Source organism: Triticum urartu, chromosome 5A (genome assembly GCF_056163025.1).
Source record: "Triticum urartu cultivar PI428250 chromosome 5A, HENAU_Tu73, whole genome shotgun sequence".
Lineage (NCBI taxonomy): Eukaryota > Viridiplantae > Streptophyta > Magnoliopsida > Poales > Poaceae > Triticum > Triticum urartu.
Window position 1 is genome coordinate 517,759,210 of NC_141877.1, and position 22,483 is coordinate 517,781,692.

Consider the following 22,483-nt stretch of genomic DNA (forward strand, 5'->3'; position numbering starts at 1 on the left):
CCTTCGTCTTCGTTCATCGGTAACTTTACTCGGAGCTATATTTTAATTCGCCACATGATATGTGTTTTGCTTGGAGCGTCAATTTATTTTGTTAGGATTTGCTTGCTGTTATTTAGAATAATGTTTTGCATCTTTTATTTCAATAAAAGTGGCATTGATAGCCTTTACTATGCCTATTTTAGAAGTCCACATGTTGCTGTTTGAAAACAGAAAGTTTACCGCTGTTGCAATAATTCCCTAGAAAAGTCAGAATGTGATAAAATGTTGAAACCTTTTGCATATTAAGCTCTTATAAATTTACTACAGTGGGAATTCTCTTTAATAATTTTTGGAGCTAGGGAAGTATGGATGTTGCTGCATTCTTTACAGACTGTCCTGTTTAGGCAGATTGCTGTTATGTTTGCATTGTTTGCATATGTTTGTTTCTTTAATGATTCTATTTGAGGATAGGACTATTAAATATGCAGAGGCATTTAGTATGCAATGTTGAATAATAATTTTAGTGATTTGCTACAGTAGAGTATGATAAGCTTTTTGCAATTGTTCATACTAACTTATCTCACGAATCCTTGTTGAGTTTTGTGTGGATGAAGCTTTTGAGACTTAGGGAGACCGTGATATGAGACGAATTAAGGAGACACAAAAGCTCAAGCTTGGAGATGCCCAAGGCATCCCAAGATAATATTTCAAGAAGTCTCAAGCACCTAAGCTTGGGGATGCCCCGGTTGGCATCCCACCTTTCTTCTTCAACAACTATCGGTTAGTACCGGTTGATCCTAAGTTTTTGCTTCTTCACATGATGTTTGCTATTCTTAGATGTCATTTTATTTTGATTTGCTTGCTGTTTGAATAAATTACCAAGATATGAAATTATTAAATGTTAGAGAGTCTTCACATAGTTGCATAATTATTCGACTACTCATTGATCTTCACTTATATCTTTCGGAGTAGTTTGTCATTTGCTCTAGTGCTTCACTTATATCCTTTTAGAGCACGGTGGTGGTTTTATTTTATAGAAATAGATGAACTCTCATGCTTCACTTAGATTATTTTGAGAGTCTTAAATAGCATGGTAATATGCTTAAAATCCTAATATGCTAGGTATTCAAGAATAATAAAATTCTCTTATGAGTGTGTTGAATACTATGAGAAGTTTGATACTTGATAATTGTTTTGAGATATGAGGATGGTAATATTAGAGTCATGCTAGTTCAGTAGTTGTGAATTTGAGAAATACTTGTGTTGAAGTTTGTGATTCCCGTACCATGCACGTATGGTGAACCGTTATGTGATGAAGTCGGAGCATGATTTATTTATTGATTGCCTTCCTTATGAGTGGCGGTCGGGGACGAGCGATGGTCTTTTCCTACCAATCTATCCCCCTAGGAGCATGCACGTAGTACTTTGTTTCGATAACTAATAGATTTTTGCAATAAGTATGTGAGTTCTTTATGACTAATGTTGAATCCATGGATTATACGCACTCTCACCCTTCCACCATTGCTAGCCTCTCTAATACCGCGCACCTTTCGCCGGTATCACACACCCACCATATACCTTGCTCAAAGCAGCCACCATACCTACCTATCATGGCATTTCCATAGCCATTCCGAGATATATTGCCATGAAACTTTCCACCGTTCCGTTATTATGACACGCTTCATCATTGTCATATTGCTTTGCATGATCATGTAGTTGACATCGTATTTGTGGCAAAGCCACCGTTCATAATTCTTTCATACATGTCACTCATGCATCATTGCACATCCCGGTACACCGCCGGAGGCATTCATATAGAGTCATATCTTGTTCTAAGTATCGAGTTGTAATTCTTGAGTTGTAAGTAAATAAAAGTGTGATGATCATCATTATTAGAGCATTGTCCCAGTGAGGAAAGGATGATGGAGACTATGATTCCCCCATAAGTTGGGATGAGACTCCGGACGAAAATAAATAAATAAAAGAGGCCAAAGAAGCCCAAATAAAAAAAGTCCATAAAAAGAGAAGGCCCAAATAAAAAAAAATATATATATATATATAAAATGAGAGAAAAAGTGAGAAGGGACAGTGTTACTATCCTTTTACCACACTTGTGCTTCAAAGTAGCACCATCATCTTCATAGTAGAGAGTCTCTCATGTTATCACTTTCATATACTGGTGGGAATCTTTCATTATAGAACTTGGCTTGTATATTCCAATGATGGGCTTCCTAAAAATGCCCTAGGTCTTCGTGAGCAAGCAAGTTGGATGCACACCCACTTAGTTTATTTTTGAGCTTTCATATACTTATAGCTCTAGTGCATCTGTTGCATGGCAATCCCTACTCACTCACATTGATATCTATTGATGGTCATCTCCATAGCCCGTTGATACGCCTAGTTGATGTGAGACTATCTTCTCCTTTTTGTCTTCTCCCCAACCACCATTCTATTCCACCTATAGTGCTATGTCCATGGCTCACGCTCATATATTGCGTGAAGATTGAAAAAGTTTGAGAACATCAAAAGTATGAAACAATTGCTTGGCTTGTCATCGGGGTTGTGCATGATTTAAATATTTTGTGTGATGAAGATAGAGCATAGCCATACTATATGATTTTGTAGGGATAACTTTCTTTGGCCATGTTATTTTGAGAAGACATAATTGCTTAGTTAGTATGCTTGAAGTATTATTATTTTTATGTCAATATGAACTTTTGTCTTGAATCTTATGGATCTGAATATTCATACCACAATAAAGAAGAATTACATTGAAATTATGCCAAGTAGCACTCCGCATCTAAAAATTTGTTTTTATCATTTACCTACTCGAGGACGAGCAGGAATTAAGCTTGGGGATGCTGATACGTCTCCAACGTATCTATAATTTTTTATTGCTCCATGCTATATTATTTACTGTTTTGAATGTTTATGGGCTTTATTATACACTTTTATATCATTTTTGGGACTAACCTATTAATCCAGAGCCCAGTGCCAGTTTCTGTTTTTACCCTGTTTTAGGGTTTCGAAGAAAAGGAAAATCAAACGGAGTCCAATTGACCTGAAACTTCACGGAACTCATTTTTGGAAGGAAAGAAGCCCAGAAGACTTGGAGTGCATGTCGGGGGATCTGCGAGGAGGTCACGAGGCAGGGGGGCGCCCACCCCCCTGGGCGCGCCCTCCACCCTCGTGAGCCCCTCGTGGCCCCCCTGACGTACTTCTTCCGCCTATATATCTCCATATACCCTAAAAAGATCCGGGAGCACAATAGATCAGGAGTTCCGCCGCCAGAAGCCTCCGTAGCCACCAAAAACTAATCTAGACCCGTTCCGGCACCCTGCTGGAGGGGGCAATCCCTCTCCGGTGGCCATTTTCATCATCCCGGTGCTCTCCATGACGAGGAGGGAGTAGTTCTCCCTCGGGGCTGAGGGTATGTACCAGTAGCTATGTGTTTGATCTCTTTCTCTCGTGTTCTTGAGATGATACGATCTTGATGTATCGCGAGCTTTGCTATTATATTTGGATCCTATGATGTTTCTTCCCCCCTCTACTCTCTTGTAATGGATTGAGTTTCCCCTTTGAAGTTATCTTATCAGATTGAGTCTTTAAAGATTTGAGAACACTTGATGTATGTCTTGCTGTGATTCATTTGATGTATGTTTTGGTGATCAACTTGCGGGTTCCGCCCATGAACCTATGCATAGGGGTTGGCACATGTTTTCGTCGTGATTCTCCGGTAGAACTTTGGGGCACTCTTTGAGATCCTTTGTGTTGGTTGAATAGATGAATCTGAGATTGTGTGATGCATATCGTATAATCATACCCACGGATACTTGAGGTGACATTGGAGTATCTAGGTGACATTAGGGTTTTGGTTGATTTGTGTCTTAAGGTGTTATTCTAGTACGAACTCTAAGGCTGTTTGTGACACTTATAGGAATATCCCAACGGATTGATTGGAAAGAATAACTTTGAGGTGGTTTCGTACCCTACCATAATCTCTTCGTTCGTTCTCCGCTATTAGTGACTTTGGAGTGACTCTTTGTTGCATGTTGAGGGAAAGTTATGTGATCCAATTATGTTATCATTGTTGAGGGAACTTACACTAGAGAAAGTATGAACCCTAGGCCTTATTTCCTATCATTGCAATACCGTTTACGCTCACTTTTATCATTAGGTACCTTGCTGTTTTTATAATTTCAGCTTACAAATACATTTATCTAACATCCATATACCACTTGTATCACCATCTCTTCGCCGAACTAGTGCACCTATACAATTTACCATTGTATTGGGTGTGTTGGGGACACAAGAGACTCTTTGTTATTTGGTTTCAGGGTTGCTTGAGAGAGACCATCTTCATCCTACGCCTCCTACGGATTGATAAACCTTAGGTCATCCACTTGAGGGAAATTTTCTACTGTCCTACAAACCTCTGCACTTGGAGGCCCAACAACGTCTACAAGAAGAAGGTTGTGTAGTAGACATCAGGCATCCCCAAGCTTTGGCTTTTAGGTGTCCTTAGATTATCTTGGGGGTGCCATGGGCATCCCCAAGCTTAGGCTCTTGCCACTCCTTGTTCCATAATCCATCAAATCTTTACCCAAAACTTGAAAACTTCATAACACAAAACTTAAAGTAGAAAATCTTGTGAGCTCCATTAGCGAAAGAAAATAAAAGACCACTTCAAGGTACTGTAATGAACTCATTCTTTATTTATATTGGTGTTATACCTACTGTATTCCAACTTCTCTATGGTTTATAAACTATTTTACTAGCCATAGATTCATCAAAATAAGCAAACAACACACGAAAAACAGAATCTGTCAAAAACAGAACAGTCTGTAGTAATCTGTAGCTAGCGCAAGATCTGGAACCCCAAAAATTCTAAAATAAATTTCTGGACGTGAGGAATTTATATATTAAGCATCTGCAAAAATAATTAACTAAATATCACTTTCCAACAAAAATCACAGCAGTTCTCGTGAGCGCTAAAGTTTCTGTTTTGTGCAGCAAGTTCAACAAGACTTTCCCCAAGTCTTCCCAACGGTTCTACTTGGCACAAACACTAATTAAACACAAAAAATACAACCAAAAAAGAGGCTAGATAAATTATTTATTACTAAACAGGAGCAAAAAGCAAGGAATAAAAATAAAATTGGTTTGCCTCCCAACAAGCGATATCGTTTAATGCCCCTAGCTAGGCATAACAAGCAAGAATAGATCTAGGTATTGGCATCTTTGGTAGGCAAATACATAAGTGGCTCTCATAATAGATTCATAAGGTAATTTAATTTTTCTTTCTAGGAAAATGTTCCATGCCTTTCCTTAATGGAAATTGGAATCTAATATTTCCTTCCTTCATATCAATAATTCCACCAATCGATCTAAGGAAAGGTCTACCAAGAATAATAGGATATGAAGGATTGCAATCTATGTCAAGAACAATAAAATATACTGGCACATAATTCCTATTTGCAACAATAATAACATCATTAATTCTACCCATAGGTTTCTTAATAGTGGAATCCGCAAGGTGCAAGTTTAGAGAGCAATCATCAAAATCACGGAAACCTAACAAATCACACAAAGTCTTTGGAATCATGGAAACACTAGCACCCAAATCACATAAAGCATAGCATTCATGATCTTTAATTTTAATTTTAATAGTTGGTTCCCACTCATTATAAAGTTTTCTAGGGATAGAAACTTCCAATTCAAGTTTTTTCTTCATAAGATTGCATCAAGGCATCAACGATATGTTTAGTAAACGCTTTATTTTGACTATAAGCATGAGGAGAATTTAGCACGGATTGCAACAAGGAAATACAATCAATCAAAGAGCAATTTTCATAGTTAAATTCCTTGAAATCCATAATATGGGTTTAGCAACATCTAGGGTTTTAATTTCTCCAATCCCACTTTTATCAAATTTAGCATCAAGATCAACAAATTCCGAATTCTTGGAACGCCTTCTAGGTAAAGGTGGATCATATTCAGTCCCATCATTATCAAGATTCATATTGCAAAACAAAGATTTAATAGGGGACACATCAATAACTTTTAGATCTTCATCTTTATTTTCATAGGAACTAGAAGAACACGCTCTTATAAAGGCATCTTTCTTAGCACGCATCCTAGCGGTTCTTTCTTTGCACTCATCAATGGAAATTATCATGGCTTTGAGAGACTCATTGATATCATGCTTAGGTGGAATAGATCTAAGTTTCAAAGAATCAACATCAAGAGAAATTCTATCAACGTTCCTAGCCAAGTCATCAATCTTAAGCAATTTTTCTTCAATCAAAGCATTAAAATTCTTTTGTGAAGTAATAAATTCTTTAATATTAGATTCAAAATCAGAGGGCATCTTATTATAATTTCCATAAGAATTGTTGTAGGAATTACCATAATTATTAGAGGGATTACTAGGAAAAGGCCTAGGATTGAAATTTCCTCTATATGCGTTGTTACCAAAATTGTTCCTACCAACAAAATTCACGTCCATAGATTCATTATTATTCACAATCAAAGTAGACAAGGGCATATCATTAGGATCAGAAGAAACACTCTTACTAGCAAATAATTTCATAAGTTCATCCATCTTTCCAATCAAAACATTAATTTCTTCTATCACATGCACCTTTTTATTAGTAGATCTTTCAGTATGCCATTGAGAATAATTAACCATAATATTATCTAGGAATTTATTAGCTTCTCCTAAAGTGATTTCCATAAAAGTGCCTCCTGTGGCCGAATCTAAAAGATTTCTAGAAGCAAAATTCAATCCGACATAAATTTTTTGTATAATCATCCACAAATTTAAACCATGAGTAGGGCAATTACATATCATTAATTTCATTCTCTCCCAAGCTTGTGCAACATGTTCATGATCAAGTTGCTTAAAATTCATAATATCATTTCTAAGAGAGATGATCTTAGCGGGAGGAAAATACTTAGAGATAAAAGCATCTTTGCACTTGTTCCATGAATCAATATTATTTTTAGGCAAAGATGAAAACCAAGCTTTAGCATGATCTCTAAGCGAAAAAGGAAATAGCTTCAATTTAACAATATCATTATCCACATCTTTCTTCTTTTGCATATCACACAAATCAATGAAGTTATTTAGATGGGTAGCGGCATCTTCACTAGGAAGGCCGGAAAATGGATCTTTCATGACAAGATTCAGCAAAGTAGTATTAATTTCACAAGATTCAGCATCGGTAAGAGGAGCAATCGGAGTGCTAATAAAATAACACACAAGCAGACAGAAAGCAAGCGGGCAAAAAGAGGCAAATAGAGAAAGAGAGGGAGGATAGAGAGAGAGAGGGCGAAACGGAAAGGATGAAGTGGGGGAGAGGAAAACGAGAGGCAAATGGCAAATAATGTAATGCGGGAGATAAGGGTATTTTATGGGTACTTGGTATGTTGACTTCTGCGTAGACCTCCCTGGCAACGGCGCCAGAAATCCTTCTTGCTACCTCTTGAGCACTGTGTTGGTTTTCCCCGAAGAGTAAGGGATGATGCAGCAAAGTAGCGTAAGTATTTCCCTCAGTTTTTGAGAACCAAGGTATCAATCCAGTAGGAGGCTACACGCGAGTCCCTCGTACCTGCACAAAACAAATAAATCCTCGCAACCAACGCAAATAGGGGTTGTCAATCCCTATAAGGCCACTTACGAGAGTGAGATCTAATAGGTATGATAAGATAATATTTTTGGTATTTTTATGATAAAGATGCAAGGTAAAATAAAGGCAAAGTAAATAGCAAAGGAAATAACTAAGTAATAGGAGATCAATATGATGAAGATAGACCCGGGGGCCATAGGTTTCACTAGTGGCTTCTCTCGAGAGCATAAGTATTCTACGCTGGGTGAACAAATTACTTTGAGCAATTGACAGAATTGAGCATAGTTATGAGAATATCTAGGTATGATCATGTATATAGGCATCACGTCCGAGACAAGTAGACCGACTCCTGCCTGCATCTACTACTATTACTCCACTCATCGACCGCTATCCAGCATGCATCTAGAGTATTAAGTTAAAAACAGAGTAACGCCTTAAGCAAGATGACATGATGTAGAGGGATAGACTCATCAATATGATGAAAACCCCATCTTGTTATCCTCGATGGCAACAATACAATACGTGCCTTGCTGCCCCTACTATCACTGGGAAAGGACACCGCAAGATTGAACCCAAAGCTAAGCACTTCTCCCATTGCAAGAAAGATCAATCTAGTAGGCCAAACCAAACTGATAATTCGAAGAGACTTGCAAAGATAACCAATCATACATAAAATAATTCAGAGAAGATTCAAATATTATTCATAGATAGACTTGATCATAAACCCACAATTCATCAGTCTCAACAAACACATCGCAAAAAGAAGATTACATCGAATAGATCTCCACAAGAGAGGGGGAGAACATTGTATTGAGATCCAAAAACAGAGAAGAACCCATCTAGCTACTAACTATGGACCCGTAGGTCTGAGGTAAACTACTCACACTTCATCGGAGGGGCTATGGTGTTGATGTAGAAGCCCTCCGTGATCGATGCCCCCTCCAGCGGAGCTCCGGAACAGGCCCCAAGATGGGATCTCGTGGATACAGAAAGTTACGGTGGTGGAATTAGGGTTTTGGCTCTGTATCTGATCGTTTGGGGTACGTAGGTATATATAGGAGGAAGGAGTACGTCGGTGGAGCAACAGGGGGCCCACGAGGGTGGAGGGCGCGCCTGGAGGGGTAGGCGCGCCCCCTACCTCGTGGCCTCCTCTTTTCTTTCTTGATGTACGGTCCAAGTCTCCCGGGTCTTGTTCATTGAGAAAATCACGTTCCCGAAGGTTTCATTCCGTTTGGACTCCGTTTGATATTCCTTTTCTTCGAAACCCTAAAATAGGCAAAAAAACAGCAATTCTGGGCTGGGCCTCCGGTTAATAGGTTAGTCCCAAAATAGTATAAAAGTGGATAATAATGCCCAATATAATGTCCAAAACAATAGATAATATAGCATGGAGCAATCAAAAATTATAGATACGTTGGAGACGTATCAAGCATCCCCAAGCTTAATTCCTGCTCGTCCTCGAGTAGGTAAATGATAAAAACAGAATTTTTGATGCATAGTGCTACTTAGCATAATTTTAATGTAATTCTTCTTAATTGTGGTATGAATATTCAGATTCGAAAGATTCAAGACAAGAGTTCATATTGACATAAAAATAATAATACTTCAAGCATACTAACTAAGCAATTATGTCTTCTCAAAATAACATGGCTAAAGAAAGTTCATCCCTACAAAATCATATAGTTTAGTCATGTTTCATTTTCTTCACACAAGAATGCTCTCATCATGCACAAACCCGATGACAAGCCAAGCAATTGTTTCATACTTTAGTAATCTCAAACCTATAAATTTTCACGCAATATATGAGCGCGAGCCATGGACATAGCACTATGGGTGGAATAGAATATAATGAGGATGGTTATGTGGAGAAGACAAAAAAGGAGAAAGTCTCACATCAACGAGGCTAATCAATGGTCTATGGAGATGCCCACTGATTGATGTTAATGCAAGGATTAGGGATTGCCATGCAACGGATGCACTAGAGCTATAAATGTATGGAAGCTCAACAAAAGAAACTAGTGGGTGTGCATCCAACTTGCTTGCTCACGAAGACCTAGGGCACTTGAGGAGGCCCATTGTTGGAATATACAAGCCAAGTTCTATAATGAAAAATTCCCACTAGTATATGAAAGTGACAAAACAAGAGACACTCTAACATGAAGATTAAGGTGCTACTTCGAAGCACAAGTGTGGCAAAGGATAGTAACATTGTCCCTTCTCTCTTTTTCTCTCATTATTTTGGGCCTTCTCTTTTTTTATGGCCTTTCTCTTTCTTTTTTTTGGGCCTTCTCTTTTTTTGATGGCCTTTCTTCCTTCTTTTTATAATACCTCACTTGGGACAATGCTCTAGAAAATGATGATCATCACACTTCTATTTATTTACAACTCAATGATTACAACTCGATACTAGAACAAAAGATGACTCTATATAAATGCCTCCGGCGGTGTACCGGGATATGCAATGGATCAAGAGTGACATGTATGAAAGAATTATGAACGGTGGCTTTGCCACAAATACTATGTCAACTACATGATCATGCTAACCAATATGACAATAATGAATGTGTCATGATGAACAGAATGATGGAAAGTTGCATGGCAATATATCTCGGAATGGCTATGGAAATGCCATAATAGGTAGCTATGGTGGTTGTTTTGAGGAGGATATAAGGATACGTTGGAGACGTATCAGTGATGCCTATATACATGATCATCCCTAGATATTATCATAATTATTCACTTTTCTATCAATTGCTCGATAGTAATTTGTTCATCCACCGTAATAATTATGCTATCTTGAGAGAAGCCACTAGTGAAACCTATGGCCCCCGGATCTATCTTTTATCATATAAGTTTCCAATCTATTTTATTTTGCAATCTTTACTTTCAATCTATATCATAAAAATACCAAAAATATTTATATTATTATTATTATCTCTGTCAGATCTCACTCTCGTAAGTGACCGTGAAGGGATTGACAACCCCTTTAATGCGTTGGTTGTGAGGTTCTTATTTGTTCGTGTAGGTACGAGGGACTTGCGTGTAGTCTCCTACTGGATTGATACCTTGGTTCTCAAAAACTGAGGGAAATACTTATGCTACTTTGTTGCATCACCCTTTCCTCTTCAAGGGAAAACCAACACAGTGCTCAAGAGGTAGCACTCCGGTATTCGGGAGTTGCATAGTCTCATAGTCAGAGGAACATGTATAAGTCATGATGAAAGCAATAGCAATAAAACTAAACGATCATTTATGCTAAGCTAACGGATGGGTCTTGTCCATCACATCATTCTCTAATGATGTGATCCTGTTCATCAAATGACAACACATTTCTATGGTCAGGAAACTTAACCATCTTTGATTAACGAGCTAGTCAAGTAGAGTCATACTAGGGACACTCTGTTTTGTCTATGTATTCACACATGTACTTAGTTTTCGGTTAATACAATTCTAGTATGAATAATAAACATTTATCATGATATAAGGAAATATAAATAACAACTTTATTATTGCCTCTAGGGCATATTTCCTTCAGTGACACCTTGATGTCCGCATTTCCATTGTTGAAGATGTGAATACATACACACCCCATCGTCGTGGGAAAGCATCAGAGAGACTGAAGAGAGCCTGTAGGTCCTCCCTCCTTCCCCAAAGCTCTCGAATGAGCGATCCATCAATCTACGAAGGAAAATAGAGAGAACAAAGCAAGAAACAACACTTTTTGAACTTGTATAGCATGAGGACATGTTGAATGGTAGCATACCAGGCTTCTCACGGATATCTTGCCCTTTGCGATGTCAGTGTCAACGAAAGCTGCAAAGGTCGTCTTGTACAGGTTCTGGTTCATGGATGACCTGCACCTAACAAACAAACCCAACATCAAATCAATGCTACCTAATTTTTGTGTATGTTAAATGTGTGACATGATGAATTTAAGGACAAATGAGAATCAAAAGATGCCATTACCTGGTGGGGTCGAAACACATAAGGACCACCGGCTTAGTGTTGTTGGTGTTGTGCGTGGCTTTGAACACCCGGAAGAAGATCGATGTTCTCTCCTCCAGCTTAGACGAGGCGAGCACCCACAGGCCGAAGAGGCCCATGCCACCTTGCAAGTCCGCGACCCTCACGCTGCATAGCTTCTGGGCATCGTTGGCCAGCGCTGAGGCCAGTGCCTCTGCTCCCTCCAAGCTCGGTACCTCAAATCTCACCTCGACGTCAGCCTGACAGACCAAGTGCATGCACAAGTTAGTTTCTAGAAGGCAACAATATGTTGGTCAAATGTATTTGGTCAAGGAATCTAATCACATGAGTACAGTTGGAACCTCTTGGCTAGCGCTTGGTCAGTGTCTTTGCTCCCTCTAGACTCAGTACCTCAAACTCAATGCTCGCTTCGACGTGCACAAGTTAGTTGGTTACAAAAGTATTTACATTGATGGGTCGATCCAATACGGGAACAATATGTCCACATGGATTGGCGTGACTCTAGTACCAGTTGTGCGGTTGTGTGCATATAGGGGGGGCACCCCCCTCTGAGCGTAGGAAGAATCTTTTAAAGATTTCTTTTATCAATTTAATCACATCCGTAGAGTTAAAACCTTCGAGGTGTACATGCAAAGCCAATATACACACATGAAGATGAGTCTTATTCCTTGTAGTTAATTGAGCAAATGTATGCTGATGAGTTGAGATTAGTGTACAAGACAAATATAGTGAAATCCGCGGAGTAGAAGCAGATGGACTCAAATACATACATGTGATGTTCGTAACCCGATCTTTACCGAAAAAGGCTTTCGCCCCGCTTTATAGATAAAGCAAACCGCCAAGAGCACACATACAAGGACTAGTTCAGACCACACACACCCACGTCACACACAACAAGAGGTCCAAAGGTACTGCTGAGGGCACAGCTCAACAAGCCCAACACAACACACATGAAAGAACACACAAGGCGTAGCCGAGGCTGGGGCCACGAGACCGCGGGGAACACAGACTACTAATCAGGCTCAAGAGGAGGCGGCGGGGGCGGCGGCGACAGACGGACGGCCATCAAGCGAAGGTCGGCGATGAAGGTGGAGATGGCGTCCCGGTCTCGAGGGCGGCTAAGCGGCCGCCAAAGCTGCAAGTAACCAGACAGTTTGAAAAGAGTGTCAGTAGCCCACCGAAGAGGAGTGGGCTGAATCACAAGTTTATTGTGAATCGTCCATAGGGTCCACGCGATAGCCCCAATCTCAAGCCACCTAATGTGGCGAGTAGGCAGAAGGGAGGCCTGGAGATCGGCGAAGAGGTCAGGGAAGTTGGTGTGCCACCAATCTCCACCCACAGCCTCTCTAAAATAGCTCCAAACGAACTGAGCAGACATGCACGCTAAGAAGATCTGGTTTGAATCCTAGGGGGTACCACAGAGAGGGCAAAGTACGAAGCTTGGGCCATTGCGCTTACGAAGCTTCCGGAGGCCCAAATGGCCTCCGGAACACGAGGTGCCCTAAGTCAATAAGGGCCCATTCCACGGAGATTGTCGGGACGACAGCGATGGAGAAGAGGTCGGGGAAGCGAGCCGCGAAGGGGGTGTCGCCCGCCCAGCGGTCAAACAAGAACATGGTCGCTGAACCCGATCCGACCGATATGGGCGTCCCAATGCGGAGGATGGGAAGTAGCTGGATGACTGATTGCCAGAACTGGGACCCACCAGATCGTTGACAGAAAGCCAGAGGTTGGCCACGTAGGTACTTATTCCTAATGATGTTCAACCATAACCGCCGTGTCCCTGCGAGATGCGCCACAACCATCGGGAAAGGAGGGCGATATTCATGCGTTTCGAGCACATGATGCCACCTTGCTCCCGGGGCTTGCAAATGTCGGGCCAACTGACCATATGATATTTCTGTTTGTTATGGTCACCAGCCCAATAGAACTGGGATTGGATCTTGGCAATCGCATGGTGGAGGGTCTCGTGAAGGTTGTAGAAGCTCATGAGGAACAGGAGGAGACTGGAGAGCGAGGAGTTGATGAGGATAGTTCAGGCCGCCTTCGACAGCCACCGGCCCTGCCAAGGCTCGATACACATTTGCAATTTGGTCACAGTCATACGCAAGTCAGCACCGGTAAGCCTCGAGTCGCTGATGGGAGTCCCCAGGTAGGAGGTGGGCAAGGAGCCGAGGCGACAATTCAGGCGGTTGGCAATGTCAAGGGACTCTACCAGAGAATAGCCCATCACCATCACATCACTCTTGTTGATGTTGATCTTGAGGCCAGACATGTGTTGGAAGCAGAGTAGGAGGAATTTAAGGTTCGCGATGTCCGCATCGGAGCCTTCGACCATGATGATGGTGTCGTCGGCATACTGGAGCATGGAAATGCCGGTGCCACCGTCCAAGTGGGGGGTAATCCCACGGATATGGCCAGCAGCCTTAGCCTTATCCAGGATGGCAGCAAGTGCGTCCACCACCATATTGAACAAGAATGGGGAGAAAGGATCACCTTGCCTCACCCCACAGAAAGTGGGGAAGTAAGGGCCAATCTCCCCATTGATGTTCACAGCAGTGCGACCACAAGATACCATCTGCATAACCCGAGTAACCCAACGGCCATCGAAGCCTTTCCGGAGAAGAACTTCCCGAAGGAAGGGACAGCTAACAATGTCATAGGCCTTATGGAAGTCTATCTTCAGAAAGACCGCCTTGAGGTGTTTGGAGCGGACCTCATGGAGAACTTCATGCGGGACTAGCATCCCATCCAGAATATATTGGCCTTGGATGAAAGCCGATTGGTTGGGGTGGGTAATATGGTCCATGAACAGGATCACCCTATTGGCAAGGTAGTCAGAATCCTGATTCGACTGCTATCCTACGACTTCATGACCCTACGGAAGCATGTCAATCCAAATCCCACTATGAATCCGGATCAGGTGGAATCCATGTTGAGTCGCGATCCAAATCATAGAATCCTCTACAAAACTGTACGATCCCGACTATGCTATGGACTACATCCGATTCTACTAACTTATCTAAGCCGTTTGTTTAGTATGCCATCATCCAAACCCCTTTTCATATACCTCATGGACCTTTATTCCCCTCCCAAGTCCAAATGCTCAGCCGCGGACACCTTTGATCCAGCTCTTCGAAACCCTAGATCGAAACTGAGGATCAGGCTTGTCGACATATGGAATTGGCGTGAAAAGGAGGATGCTTCAAGATTGATTGGAGAAGGAGAGAAAGACCCTTCAAGGTTTAGCATTGTATGTCAGATAGACAAGTGATCGACTATTCACGCACTCTAAAAAGAATATTAGTAAATTTCGTGCATTGAAGGTTTAAATGTTCTATATATTTCCCTCTCATATATGTTCCATACATGCGAGCTACATGGTAGGTTAGCCATAAAAAGAAGTGGAATACAACTAGCATTGATGTGTATGTTCTTTGCTCCATATTTAGTGTCAAAACTCTATAGAACCCATATAAATTTCTTGTGTGCATACAAAATATCTTATTTGAGTAAATCTAGTAGAGTCCTCGATTCCACAACTCGATTCTGTCTGAGGAAAACCGATCCGACTCCGAATCCCGACTCTGACTAACTTGCCAATTGGCGTACCCTTTTGCCAAAATCCGGAAGATCACATTTATCACCGTGATCGGGCGGAACTGACGGATGTCTGACGCCCCAGGAACCTTGGGGATAAGAGAAATCATCCCATAGTTGAGGCGCCCAAGATCAATGGACCCAACGTAGAACTCGTCGAAGATAGCCATGATCTCCGGTTTGATCACATTCAAGAAGGCCTGGAAGAATTTAACCGGAAGCCCATCCGGGCCAGGGGCCGAGGTAGGGTTCATGCCTTTGATGGCCGCCCAGACCTCGCCCTCGGAGAACGGGGCCGTAAGGGCCGCGTTCTCAGCCGCGGTGACAAGATGGAGGCCAGACCAACAGTCCAGGGCCAGAGATAAGCCGCTCCGAGGAGCAGCTGCGAATAGGGATCTATAGAACCCGTCCACATGGGACCTTATGTCCCGCGGGGACTGCAGAAGTGACGGACCATCCCAGAGGAGGGGGATGGTGTTGCGTCTGCGGCGGCCATTCGCAATGGTCTGGAAATAGGCAGTATTTGCATCACCTTTCAACACCCATTTCTGAGCACCCCGCACACGCCAGTAGGCCTCTCCATCGGAGTAGATGATAGAGAGCTGGTCTTCCAAGTCGTAGCGGGAGAGCCACTCCTCAGGGGAGAGACCGGTGGCGTCGGCGCACAGGTCCAAGGCCTAGATAGCCGACAGCAGGACCTTCTTACGCTCGCGGAGGTCGCGCCCCAGGTTGGCTCACCACCCCTTCATGAACTGACGGCCTCGCTTGGCACAGAAGTGCCACGAGTCGACGACGGAGGGAGGGCGAGATGAGGTCGGCGGATGGGCGCGGGCCTCAAGCCAACGAGCGGCAACCGCCTCGGCGAAGCCGGCTTGAGACAACCAGAATGTCTCAAACCGAAATCGGGGAGGGATCGGGGGGCGCTCGTCAGCAGAAGACAGCAGGAGGGGGACGTGGTCAGAGCCGATCGAAGTGATGGCTCGGAGGGAGGCAAGAGAGCAGTGAAGGTCCCAATCCAGGGAAACTAGGACCCGGTCCAGGACGAAGTGGGTCGAAGTGGCCTGGCGGTTGGTCCAGGTGAACCTGGCACCAACCCGATCGATTTCGCGAAGGCCAAGATCAGCAATGCAGTCATTGAACATTTGCATACGTGCAAAGTTTACGTGCGAGTTACTCTTGTCTTCCGCGAACCGCAGGAGGTTAAAATCGCCCCCAAAAACTACCGGGAGCGAGGCCGCCGAGACCTTCCGATGGAGCTCCTCGAGGAAGGAGGCAGATCGGCTGTGGTCAGCGGGACCATAGACAATAATAACCTCCCACTTGAAGTCGAGGGAGCGTTCAAAAAGCACCATGCTAACAAAGAACTGGCCCCGATCCATACTTCCCACTTCAAAGGTGGCATCCTTCACGCCTACCAGGATGCCACCGGAATGCCCTGCGCTCCCACTAGAAGGGAGCCAGTGCCAGGCGAAGAGGTGGGAGCTAAGACAGTCGAGCTCCGGAAGGGAGAATTCCGTGCGCATAGTTTCTTGGATGGCGACAATGTCAATGTGTTCATCACGCATGTACTCGATGAGTTGGCGGCGGCGACCATCATGGCCGAAGCCGCGGATGTTCCAGAAGAGGGCACGCATCAAGCAACCATTGAGGGGCTGCTTGACCCCGGGACACGGGGTGCGCTTTGGGCATGGAGAGCGGGTGCGTCCCCGGAGCTCGGTCACGGACGGGGGGGATACCACCAGTCCGCCGAGGAGGGGGCGGAATTGCATCCCCCAGCGCGATCGCCGGGGCGGGGGGCGAGAGGAGGGCTACTCTGGCCTCCGCAAGCCTACCGTCGAGGATCTCGTGGGCCCTAATGGTCGCGATCTAGACTAAGGGGGGCAACCTCCCTCCTGAAGATGATCGCGGAGTCAGTCGCGATTTTTGCAAGATGACCAAGCGGAACCGACTCGAGAGCAGAAAAGGAACAAGTAGATGCCGAGGGAGGGAATGCAGGGGTACCTGGCTCTAGGTTCCGAGCGGCCGCGCGGAGCTCCGCCCGCTCGTGGATGGGCAGCGCCGGGCTACCCTCTGGGCGCGCCGTGTCGAGTCGAGCGCTCCGGCGGAAGGCAGTCACCGGAGAAGAGGTCGACCGACCGCGGCGAGAGTAGGCCGTGGCACGTGGAGGGGGAGGCTGGGCACCCAAGGGGGTGGTCACCCGAGTCCCCCCGTCCATGTCGGGGTCCGTCACCGGAGGGAGTAGGAGCACCGGCCCCACACCACAGGAGCACGTTGGAGTCGGCGTCGGGGATGGCGGAGGCGGAGCCGGGTCATCGACAAGAACAACACGGGCGACAAGAGAACCCGGGGGCGAAGGAGGGACCTCGGCCCGAGGCGGCAGGGCGGCCACGGTGGAAGCCGCGCCGGCACAGGAGCCCATCGGCGGAGGGGGCCACTGGGAGCGTCCGAGGGGGTGGCGGCGAGAGCAGCACCGGGGGAGGAAACTGGCGTGGCCACCACCCCCGCGGAGACCGGCGAAGGCGAGGTCTGGGCCAACGGAGCCGCCGGGGGGGGCACCGCCACCAGGTCCGGCTCGATGGTAGCAGGTGGTGCAGGGGAGCGGGGGGAGGAAGCGGGGCAGACGACCAAGCCCATGCTGGAAGCATCATTGCCAGCGGGGGACTCGGCCGCCAAGTCGGGGGGAGCCATGAGGGGAAGGCCTAGCATGGCCTGACGCCCATGCCGACCGGCGGCCGGAGGCGAAGGGGAGTAGGACTGCGTTCGGGAGTGCGAGTCATCCGAACCCCCCTCGTCCTCCGACCGGCCAGAGCGGGGGCGGTGTCGGTCGTGGTAGTCTCCATCAGTCCCCGAGATGCCGTCGGGGGGGCGTCGTCGGTGAAGCGAGGGCGATCCTGAGGTCAAAGCCCTGGTCGTTGAAGAACACACGAACGGTGACATGAAGCTTGGAGGAGTCTAAGCACTTGACCTTGATCCGGATCTCTTCCTCCTTTCAGAGGGAGAGCTCGTCCACCACCACCACCTTGCCCAGAATCCTAGACATCTGGTGGATGACGAGCTCAGACCGGGCGATGTCGGGGAGGCCACCCACAAGGATCCAGGCAGTGTCCAGGACAGCCACCGCCGTGGCATCGAGGACTGGCTCAGAGATGTCGACGACGAGCTGGTGGAGGGCGAGAGTGATCCACCCACTACGAGTGGCGTAGCCGTAGCTGACAGTGTCGGGAAAGATCACGGTGAAGATGTGGCCGGCAGTAGGGGTGACCACCCAGTCCCACTGGCGACGGTAGAGGTGGTTGAGCTCGGCCTCAATCATCTCCGGGGGTGCCACCCCGTCGACCACCGTAATGATCGCCTAAAGGAAGGGGGTGGGCGGGGGTAGATCGGGGACCTCGAGATGGAAGAAACCCAACCCCTCGATGCCGTGGCCGTACATCATGAGATCCGACGTCACGGGACAGTCCGGGCACAGGAGAGCGGCATGCCCGGGATCCTTGCAGATGTAGCGGCACTGAGGGTTGACGCAGTTGACTTGCGAGTGACCCGCCACCCCACAGTTGAAGCACGGGGGGCGAGGGAGGTTTGAGACGCGACCCGGCGTGGCGGAGGAGCCCAAGGCCAAGGAAGGGGGGCGGCCGGGTTGCCCCGTGTTGGGGAACGTAGTAATTTCAAAAAAATTCCTACGAACACGCAAGATCATGGTGATGCATAGCAACAAGAGGGGAGAGTGTTGTACATGTACCCTCGTAGACCGAAAGCGGAAGCGTTATGACAACACGGTTGATGTAGTCGTACGTCTTCACGATCCGACCGATCCAAGTACCGAACGTATGGCACCTCCGAGTTCTGCACACGTTCAGCCCGATGACGTCCCTCGAACTCCGACCCAGCCAAGTGTTGTGGGAGATTTTCGTCAGCACGACGGCGTGGTGACGATGATGATGTTATACCGACGCAGGGCTTCGCCTAAGCACCGCTACGATAAGATCGAGGTGGATTATGGTGGAGGGGGCACCGCAAACAACTAAGAGACCAAGAGATCAATTGTTGTGTCTATGGGGTGCCCCTTGCCCCCGTATATAAAGGAGTGGAGGAGGGGGAGGGCTGGCCCTCTCTATGGCGCGCCCTAGGGGAGTCCTACTCCCACCGGGAGTAGGATTCCCCCTTTCCTAGTAGAACTAGGAGCCCTTCCAAGTAGTAGGAGTAGGAGGGAAGGAAAGGGAAGGGAAAAGGAGAAGGAAGGAAGGGGGCGCCCCCCCCCTCCCTAGTCCAATTCAGACCAGCCCATGGAGAGGGGTGCGGCCACCCTTTGAGGCCTTTCTCTCCTTTCCTTTATGGCCCATTAAGGCCCAATACGAATTCCCGTAACTCCCCGGTACTCCTGAAAATACCTGAATCACTCGGAACCTTTCCGATGTCCGAATATAGTCGTCCAATATATCGATCTTTACTTCTCGACCATTTCGAGACTCCTCGTCATGTCCCCGATCTCATCCGGGACTCCGAACTCCTTCGGTACATCAAAACACATAAACTCATAATATAACCGTCATCGAACTTTAAGCGTGCGGACCCTACGGGTTCGAGAACTATGTAGACATGACCGAGACACGTCTCCGGTCAATAACCAATAGCAGAACCTGGATGCTCATATTGGCTCCTACATATTCTACAAAGATCTTTATCGGTCAAACCGCATAACAACATACGTTGTTCCCTTTGTCATCGGTATGTTACTTGCCCGAGATTCGATCGTCGGTATCTCAATACCTAGTTCAATCTCGTTACCGGCAAGTCTCTTTACTCGTTCTATAACACATCATCCCACAACTAACTCATTAGTTGCAATGCTTGCAAGGCTTATAGTGATGTGCATTACCGAGTGGGCCCAGAGATACCTCTCCGACAATCGGAGTGACAAATCCTAATCTCGAAATACGCCAACCCAACAAGTACCTTCGGAGACACCTGTAGAGCACCTTTATAATCACCCAGTTACGTTGTGACATTTGGTAGCACACAAAGTGTTCCTCTGGTAAACGGGAGTTGCATAATCTCATAGTCATAGGAACATGTATAAGTCATGAAGAAAGCAATAGCAACAAACTAAACGATCAAGTGCTATGCTAACGGAATGGGTCAAGTCAATCACATCATTCTCTAATGATGTGACCCCGTTAATCAAATGACAACTCATGTCTATGGCTAGGAAACATAACCATCTTTGATTCAACGAGCTAGTCAAGTAGAGGCATACTAGTGACATACTGTTTGTCTATGTATTCACACATGTATTATGTTTCCAGTTAATACAATTCTAGCATGAATAATAAACATTTATCATGATATAAGGAAATAAATAATAACTTTATTATTGCCTCTAGGGCATATTTCCTTCAGTCTCCCACTTGCACTAGAGTCAATAATCTAGTTCACATCACCATGTGATTTAACATCAATAGTTCACATTACCATGTGATTAACACCCATAGTTCACATCGTCATGTGACCAACACCCAAAGGGTTTACTAGAGTCAAAAATCTAGTTCACATCGCTACGTGATTAATACCCAAAGAGTACTAAGGTGTGATCATGTTTTGCTTGTGAGGGAAGTTTAGTCAACGGGTCTGCCACATTCAGATCCGTATGTATTTTGCAAATTTCTATGTCAACAATGCTCTACACGGAGCTACTCTAGCTAATTGCTCCCACTTTCAATATGTATCCAGATTGAGATTTAGAGTCATTTGGATCAGTGTCAAAATTTGCATCGACGTAACCCTTTACGACGAACCCTTTTTGTCACCTCCATAATCGAGAAACATATCCTTATTCCACCAAGGATAATTTTGCCCGTTGTCTAGTGATCTACTCCTAGATCACTATTATACTCCCTTGCCAAACTCAGGGCAGGGTATACAATAGGTCTGGTACATAGCATGGCATACTTTATAGAACCTATGGCTGAGGCATAGGGAATGACTTTCATTGTCTCTCTATCTTCTGCCGTGGTCGGGTTTTGAGTCTTACTCAACTTCACACCTTGTAACACAGGCAAGAACTCCTTCTTTGACTGTTCCATTTTGAACTATTTCAAAATCTTGTCAAGGTATGTACTCATTGAAAAACTTATCAAGCGTCTTGATCTATCTCTATAGATCTTGATGCTCAATATGTAAGCAGCTTCACCGAGGTCTTTCTTTGAAAAACTCCTTTCAAACACTCCTTTATGCTTTGCAGAATAATTCTACATTATTTCCGATCAACAATATGTCATTCACATATACTTATCAGAAATGTTGTAGTGCTCCCACTCACTTTCTTGTAAATACAGGCTTCACCGCAAGTTTGTATAAAACTATATGCTTTGATCAACTTATCAAAGCGTATATTCCAACTCCGAGATGCTTGCACCAGTCCATAGATGGATCGCTGTAGCTTGCATATTTTGTCAGTACCTTTAGGATTGACAAAACCTTCTGGTTGCATCATATACAACTCTTCTTTAATAAATCCTATTAAGGAATGCAGTTTTGTTTACCCATTTGCCAGATTTCATAAAATGCGGCAATAGCTAACATGATTCGGACAGACTTAAGCATAGATACGAGTGAGAAACTCCCGTCGTAGTCAACACCTTGAACTTGTCGAAAACCTTTTGCAACAATTCTAGCTTTGTAGATAGTAACACTACTATCAGCGTCCGTCTTCCTCTTGAAGATCCATTTTTTTCTATGGGTTGCTGATCAACGGGCAAGTCAACCAAAGTCCACACTTTGTTCTCATACATGGATCCCATCTCAGATTTTATGGCCTCAAGCCATTTCGCGGAATCTGGGCTCATCATCGCTTCCTCATAGTTCGTAGGTTCGTCATGGTCATGACCTCCAGAACAGGATTACCGTACCACTCTGGTACGGATCTCACTCTGGTTGACCTACGAGGTTTGATAGTAACTTGATCTGAAGTTACATGATCATCATCATTAGCTTCCTCACTAATTGGTGTAGTAGTCACAGGAACAGATTTCTGTGATGAACTACTTTCCAATAAGGGAGCAGGTACAGTTAGCTCATCAAGTTCTACTTTACTCCCACTCACTTCTTTCGAGAGAAACTCCTTCTCTAGAAAGGATCTATTCTCAGCAACAAATTTGCCTTTGGATCTATGATAGAAGGTGTACCCAACAATTTCGTTTGGGTATCCTATGAAGATGCACTTCTCTGATTTGGGTTCAAGCTTATCAGTTTGAAACCTTTTCACATAAGCATTGCCGTCCCAAACTTTAAGA

General features: G+C 44.9%; 1 protein-coding gene across 1 annotated transcript in view; it reads right to left on the reverse strand.

Moving 5' to 3' along the window:
* Nucleotides 1-16,963, reverse strand: part of LOC147972386 (uncharacterized) — a 30,049-nt gene extending 13,086 nt beyond the window's left edge. The window contains exons 1-5 of the mRNA XM_087524313.1: nt 16,049-16,963; nt 15,191-15,871; nt 13,693-14,172; nt 11,577-11,833; nt 11,374-11,470 (exon numbers count right to left, since the gene is read on the reverse strand). Coding sequence (XP_087380439.1) covers nt 11,374-11,470; nt 11,577-11,833; nt 13,693-14,172; nt 15,191-15,871; nt 16,049-16,963 — 2,430 coding nt within the window. The remainder of the gene's footprint in view (nt 1-11,373; nt 11,471-11,576; nt 11,834-13,692; nt 14,173-15,190; nt 15,872-16,048) is intronic.
* Between the last annotated feature and the right edge of the window lie 5,520 nt (nt 16,964-22,483).